Source organism: Diadema setosum, chromosome 15, assembly GCF_964275005.1.
Source record: "Diadema setosum chromosome 15, eeDiaSeto1, whole genome shotgun sequence".
Classification (NCBI taxonomy): Eukaryota; Metazoa; Echinodermata; class Echinoidea; order Diadematoida; family Diadematidae; genus Diadema; species Diadema setosum.
Window position 1 is genome coordinate 13506749 of NC_092699.1, and position 8115 is coordinate 13514863.

Below are 8115 nucleotides of genomic sequence, written 5' to 3' on the forward strand. Positions count from 1 at the left end.
AGATTGCAAACAAAATGTTCTTGCTGTTTACAAATGCACAACTTGGACGTATGTAAACAGTTCAACCAAAAGTCACGCGACGAACGACTCCGAACGGTGTGGGAAGCCAAGCTGTGTGATAATTGTTTCAAGCCATTCCACTTTGCGACGAATTGCAAGCAGAAAAGCAACTGCAAGGTGGACTGGTGTAAATGGAGGCACTACACGTTGTTACATCGTCACACAGAGAAACGCACCAAAGGACACCACGAAAGCGTGACAACGACTGAAGCAAGGACAGCTTCGACAAAGGCAAGTGAAGCGACTGGGGCCGGCGCTAAACTACCCCCAGAAGACGGTCAGTGCCACAGTACCAGTTCGTCACGTAAAAAGTATGTCTACGCGTAGTACCGGTGAGGGTTACTGGAAATGGTCGGGAGGTCCGAACATGGGCATTACTTAACAGTTGTCTACTGTTGGTAACACCGGAGCAGTAAAGAAAGGGCTCGAGGTGAAATTGACAGTGAAGAACATTAATGACGGGGAAGGCATCCGACTACCAAAGGTGTGGATGGTACGCGACCTAAACATATCTTCCAGCTGCATACCAACACCGGAAGACCTGAAAGGCTGGCGACATCTCTAAGGGCTGGAACTCCCCAACATCACAGGCAAGGAAGTTCAACTTCTAATAGGAGGAGACACACCAGAGGCCTTCTGGATGCTGGAGCAAAGACGCGGCAACCGGAAGGAACCCTACGCTGTGAAAACAATCCTAGGGTGGACCGTATTAGGGCCAACGAAGTCCTCTACGGATCAAAGCCCCTACCAAACAAATTTTCTCAAATCAGATGATGCCCTTGAACACCAACTGAAAAGGTTCTGGCAGCTTGACCACGATGTTGGAGGGAACCACGGTCTAGCGCAGTCCATTCAAGATCAGCGAGCCAAGGCCACAATGGACGCAACTGTGAACTTTACCGAAGGTCACTACGAAGTAGGTCTGCCATGGAATCATACTCCCCCATACTTGCCAGATAATCGGCAGATGGCAGACATGCGGTTGAAATACCTCAAGAGAAGTTTATTAAAAGATCAAGACTTCTGTAAGAAATACACAGCTACGATGCAAGACAACAAGGGCTATGCAGGGGAAGTCCCGGCGACTGACATCACAGACCAGGTGACGTATCTACCCCATCACCCCATTCTACACCCACACAAGCCAGAGAAGGTACGGGTCGTGTTTGACTGCGCAGCACGCCACCAAGGGACATCTCTGAATGATCAACTCCTACAAAGGCCAGATTTCACGAACAGTCTTGTCGGAGTTCTCACTAGATTTCGCAAGGAACCTGTGTCGATGGTATCCATGGTCAGCTCTCTCTATGATCCTTTGGGATTTCTTGCACCCTTCATCCTACGAGCCAAGCTCCTGCTACAGTCCCTTTGCCGGAGAGGTGTGGACTGGGATGAGACGGTCACAGATGATGAGCTCCAAAGATGAAAGCAATGGCTAGATGATCTGCCACTACTGACAGATATCAAGATTCCACGCTGTCTCAAGCCGGCAGGATTTGGGACAGTCAGGTCATGCCAGCTGCACCACTTCTGTGATGCATCTCAGAATGGGTATGCAGCCGTGTCGTACTTGACACTACTGACAGATATCAAGATTCCACGCTGTCTCAAGCCGGCAGGATTTGGGACAGTCAAGTCATGCCAGCTGCACCACTTCTGTGATGCATCTCAGAATGGGTATGCAGCCGTGTCGTACTTGACACTACTGACAGATATCAAGATTCCACGCTGTCTCAAGCCGGCAGGATTTGGGACAGTCAAGTCATGCCAGCTGCACCACTTCTGTGATGCATCTCAGAATGGGTATGCAGCCGTGTCATACTTGAGACTAGTAGACGAAATGGGGAATATACACTGTTCCTTCATCATGCGCAAGTCTCGTCTATGTCCTCTTAAGAACACCTCAATCCCACGACTCGAGCTGACAGCAGCAGTACTTGCAGTGGATCTGAAGTCTGGTACAAGAATTGCAAATGACTGTTGAATCCACCACATACTGGACTGACTCCATCTCAGTGCTACTATACATAAGAAATGAAAGCCGGAGGTTTCAAATATTCGTCGCGAACAGAGTAGCAAAAATCCACGAGGCGACAACCCTCTCCCAGTGGCGACCACAACGAATCCGGCTGACGATGGGTCAAGAGGGATGAAAGCCAAGGATTTCGTTAAAAATCCTGGATGGCTGACTGGTCCAGAATTCCTACAAGGAGAAGAGGACACCTGGCCCAAGCCACCTGATGTACTACCAGACTTGCCAGAAGGGGATGTGGAAGTCAAGAAAGCTGCTGATGTCCACTACACCCAAAAAGAGAAGTCAAGAGATCTTCTCTAATGCTATTCTACATGGGACAAGCTCATGAGGAACGTAGCATGGCTCTTATGATACAAGGAATTCTTGCGAATGAAGGTGACCGGAGATACACAATGCACTCGTGGAAATTTAACTCTGAAGGAGCTATGTGCTGCCCAGACAGCAGTTATCAGAATGGCACAGAGACAAGAATTTCCTGATGAGTTGCAAGGCAAGTCTTCCAGAAGGTCGCTGGAAAGGTTGGCTCCACAGCCAGTGGACGGTGTACTACGCATCTGTGGCCGCATCGGTAGAACCGCAATCAACTTCAACTCTAGGCATCCAGTCATCCTACCACATGACCATCATGTCACACGCTTGATCATCGAACACCATCACCGCCTGGTAGGGCACTCCGGCGCTGGAATGACATGGTCCTTGCATTCGGGAACAGTACTGGATCATTAAGGTTGGTGCTGCAGTTCGACATGTGATTGGAAAATGCCTAGCCTGTAAAAGGCGAAACGCCAAGCCATCAGAACAAGTAATGGCTGAATTGCCCAAAGAAAGAGTAAACCCGGTGAAGGCTCCATTCACCTATGTAGGGGTAGATTACTTTGGGCCTCTCTATGTTAAGCAGGGAGCAGGGATGCAGTCGAGTCAAGCATTATGGCTGCATCTTTACATGCTTGACAATGAGGGCAGTTCATATCGAGCTGACAAGGTCCTTGACACCGACTCATTCATCAACGCTCTTCGGAGATTCATAAGCAGAAGAGGAGTCCCTGAGAAACTCTTCAGTGACAATGGTACCTATTTCCGGAGCGCCGAGGAGTTAAAGAAGAGCATGGATGGAATCAACCAAAGAAAGGTCGAGAACTTCCTCCATCACAAATCTATCGAGTGGACTTTCAACCCTCGAGCTGCAAGCCATATGGGTGGCATATGGGAAAGAATGATACGGTCTATTCGGCGAATATTAAAGAACATGACTGGTGAACAGGTGGTGTGTCAGGAAGTACTGACCACAACTTTGACAGAGATCGAAGGGATTCTCAACGCACGCCCTCTTACCAGAATCAGCATGGAAGCCAATGACGAAGAACCATTGACACCCAATCACCTACTGCTTCTGAGAAGCAATCCAAACGTACCACCAGGCGTTTTCAACAAGGATGACAACTACGGGAGAAGACGCTGGCGTCAGGTGCAGTACCTTGCATCTATCTTCTGGAAAAGGTGGCATAAGGAGTATCTCTCCCTGCTTCAAGAAAGGCAAAGGTGGACTCGACCCAAGCAAAATCTTGCAAAGGACGACCTTGTGCTGCTCATTGATGATAACCTTCCATGTGGGCAGTGGTCGCTGGGTAAAGTGGTAGAAGTCTACCCAGGCAGGGATGGGAGAGTGAGACAGGTAGAAGTAAGGGTGGGACACAAACACTTCAGAAGGCCTGTAGTAAAGCTCTGGTTGCTGGAAGCAAGTAATGAGGGATGATTTCCCAAATCGAGCATCCACATGGGAGAATACATGCTTATATGTTATAAGTATTTGTTCTGTTCGTTTAGTAACAATTGAATCATGTTTGTGTGCACTTTTCAATTGACAACAGTGTTCAGGTATCTACTGCAACAATATGTATGTAATGTTATGTGTTGTGTTATGTTTACAATGCCGCATTCTAAATTGGGAATGACCCAAGTGGAAGTTGGCTCATTGGGGCCGGAATGTTGCGGCATAAGTGCTGAAAATCAAGACTATCAGTTTGACAGTGTTAATTAATATGTACATGCATTAAAATAACGACAATACTGGTTGGTCAAAGAAACCCACTTTCCCTTTAATAGTAACAATCCAGCTGATAATGATATGACCTGTGGATGGTAAGTTTCACCCCAGCAAGTCCAAAGGGGCATAGCAACAGTTTACCTATTGGCTGAGACCTTGGGCAAACATGTAAATTAGCTCCAAGGCGGAGGGGAGATGCCAACCTTCACCTTGCAGGGTATCACAAAGCAAAAGGAAATTCAACGGTAAAGTACATTTATCCTACCACTGTCTTGGAATGTTCAGCAAAATTGGAGATTTCTAGAGGCCAAACAATCGGTATGTCAAATACATGTATTTCACTATATATTTAATGCTTGCATTTGTGTGTAATGTATAACCATGTATATAACTGTCATTTATTAGATATTGACCCAAGAAAATTGAGGAAGTTCCTAGCTTTGGGAAAGTTTGGCAAACATTGTGTACGTACGGTCAAGTACCCTTCACACCCAATACATATAGTGTAGATGACCCATAAGGGATGCACTCTCCGGAGAGAGAGAGAGAGGGAGAAAGAGTGTGTGTGTGTGTGTGTGTGTGTGTGAGATAGCGAGAGAGCTGGGAGAGACAGGGAGAGACAGATCAGTTGAGAACTGTATACCAAAGTTTCTTCTGTAAAAGTAATGCTGCTGTGTGTGACGATTATGTAGAAGGAGGAGGAAAATATCTACCTCAGCATTCACCATTGCATAATTGATGTACAAACACTGTGTTTAAAGGACAAGTCCACCTTCATATGTACATAAGGATTGAGAGAATGCAGCAATATTAGTAGAACACATCAGTGAAAGTTTGAGGAAAATTGGACAATCCGTTCAAAAGTTACGAATATTTTAAGTATCTGCGCAGTCACTGCTGGAAGAGAAGACTACTACAGTGTATGATGTCACATGCGTACAACTATATAAGGAAAATAAAAAGAGAATTTCACAAAACTTTACTTTTTGTATAAAGTGCACATTTCTTCGACTTGCTACTGACGTATGTTAAGGGTAATATCATTCCCCCTGCCTTCTGAAAGAGAGAAGTCAAATATTCTTTTGTTATGCAAGAAAAATGGAAATATGTTGCATTTTCTTTATTCTTTCTTTACATCGTTGTATTCATGTGACATCACAAGCTATAGTAGTCTTTTCATCCAGCCGTGACTGAGCAGAAACTATAAAAATTCATAACTTTTGAACGGATTGTCCGATTTTGCTCAAACTCTCACTGATGTGTTCTACTAATATTGCTGCATTCACTCAACCCACATGTCTATGAAGGTGAACTTGTCCTTTAATGTTGAAGATTAGTTCAGAAAAGGGTAGAATTTGCAGCCTCTCTTGACCTGTTTGTGTGTACCATGCACATTGTATTTTGGGTTAGAGACTGAAGGTCCTTTGTTTCACGGTGCGCTCGCACTGCCCCTATATTCTCGTAGTGACAAGACTTGATAGCGTTGCCATGGGGACGGTCTTCTGAGAAGTGAGGGCCTGTTCACACAGTAGTTTAAGCTGTTGTATTCGGATTAAAGTTAGTACTGATGTACATGTAGTTGGGGGATTAAATACAAGATTAAGTGTACATTATAGTGTAGTATAAGTGTGATATACATGTTTTTAGTTTAATAGTGTTCATAGGAATATACAAGTAATGTAGTTAATCATTTATTAGTAATTAACAGTTAATCATACAAGTAACTGATGGAATACTCTATGTGACATTTCGTATAGCCACTGCAGTGTAGCAAATCTACGTTCATTTATAATGTGCATAGTTACATTCTTTATCATTATCCTCATCACGACTGTATATATCTATTGTATTTCAGTGAACCACTCTTCACTGCTTTACGTCGTCTACACTCTTCGTTACACTCTTCGATCGTTATCACTCTTCACTCTACGTTATCCACTCTTCGTTAACACTCTACGCCGACACTCTGCATCAACACTTTATGCTTTTCTACACTCCCATCTTTCCTTTACGCGTGATTACGCCTGACTCATACGCTATACCATGCTTACTTCATGTTTCGCCACACTCAACGGTGATAACACTTGATGATTGATAAACTGAACGATTAACTTTATGACCGAATGTTGCGAAGTTTTCATTACGACCTAGTGCATTCCGATTATCCTCATGTAGCTTAAGGAAACGAAGGAAGAAGCTACAATGCAGTTAGGTGTTTTTTTTTTTTTCTTTAATATAGTAATTTAGAGCCAGGAGATAGGGGTCATGGAGCTGTGGAGCCTGGAGCTGTGGGGCCTGGAGCTGGAGAGCCTGGAGCCGTGACCGCTAGAGTTATGCGACCAAGTAGGACATTTCCAGCCATCAAGCTAACCGAGTCGGTAAACACAAAAAAAGAAAATCAGGAGGGAGTGCGCAAAGCACTGCAGGAAGTAAATGAAAAACAATCTACAAATGTACAAGTTGTTTAAGGAGTGTGAGTGTCTCAGATTACAGGATTACAGGGACAGACGGACAGAGGAGGCTAAGCAGCGAAATCGCGAACTCCAATGAGAACAGGCTGCGAAGGAAGGAGGCACAAAATTCTCTACCAAAGACAAGAAAGGCATCAGAAAAGCTGCGGAAACAGTGGAGGGAACAGAAAAGGCAGGAGAGAGCACAAATGTCCACGCAAAAGAGAAATTCGATAAACCAGGCAAGGAGGCAAAAGTACCAATAGAAAAAGATGAAGAAAAGGAGTGCGGAGATGGAAGGGCAGTCCTGCTCTCAGATGGAAGGAACTCCACCCCTTCCTCTGGATCAATCAGCAGCACGTGTTCGGGTAGCAAAGTCACAGTACAAAAAGAAGATTGTAGAAAGTCTGCCAGCTGACCGCGAATTGAAGGCAGTTGTCTTTGATGCTACTGCCATTAAGGTACAAACTCCCACAACCCACAAAATCATCACAAAGAAACTGGGAATGATTTCTCCAGATGAAAGGAGGAGACTCTGTTCTTCTAATAGCATGAAGGAATCCTTGACACACATCCTCAAGGAATGCAAGTGAATAGAAAGAAGAGAGACATGGCCAGGTGGAGGACGATCGTGTATGCCATGATGTTGAAGAAGAAAAGCCTCAAATTGCTGAAGACTGCAGGAATTTCTGGAAAGGTGGCAGACAAAGTGAGCAACTTGCGAAAGGAGGAAAACTGGGAAAAGTTACGGGAGAAACGGAAAGACTCACTGTCTTCAGAACTGCTGAATGCTGTCAATTGGGTTCAGTACATGCATGCGACTGTGGCCGACTCACATCCTCCCTCACAGGGAAAACAAATTCTGCGAATGCCTCTGCGGGTTTTGTACAGGTATTAATATCGATCTTAAGATCCAGGTGGTAGATAGAGCTCTGGCTGTCTTGGAAATGTCTGACTTGAAGCTTGAGAACAAGTATAAACTCTAAGACATGATCATAATTACGTCTAGACAAACAGACCAATACCATGCAAAGAAATGCATTGATCGCAAGTGTGACCAGTGTGGAACTCAACTGGTCAAGGATCATCTTCAAGTCATGCCACAAACTCAGCCTGTCCACTGGTTCAGCAAGGTGGCAGCAAGGTTGCATTGGCGGGCTGCAGCGCACAATGAAGACAACGAAGGAAGGGACATGTGAAGCACTGGTAACTGAGCTGTGCAAGGAGCTTAATACATTCAGTTATCCTTTGTTTAACGCCAAATGACAATATCAACAGTACAAAGAGATCATAAGCGACATCCCAAAGGACACAGTTGTGATGTGCATGGACTATGGGGAAAACTATACATGCACAGCCCAAGATGCTCCCGAGGGTTACCACTGGACCAATAAATAACGCACTATCCATCCAATAGTTGCCTCCTACACATGCCCACAACCCCAATGCCCAAAAGTCATCAGTCATTCCATCGTGTTCATCTCTGATGATCTCAAACATGACCAATATGGAGTGCAGCACTTCGC

General features: G+C 45.0%; 1 protein-coding gene across 1 annotated transcript; it reads left to right on the forward strand.

Moving 5' to 3' along the window:
• Window positions 1-2900: 2900 nt before the first annotated feature.
• LOC140238550 (uncharacterized) lies at window positions 2901-6461 on the forward strand. The gene is made up of 2 exons (XM_072318452.1): window positions 2901-3758; window positions 6387-6461. The coding sequence occupies exons 1-2, from the start codon at window positions 2901-2903 to the stop codon at window positions 6459-6461; spliced, it is 933 nt and encodes a 310-aa protein (XP_072174553.1).
• Window positions 6462-8115: the final 1654 nt, after the last annotated feature.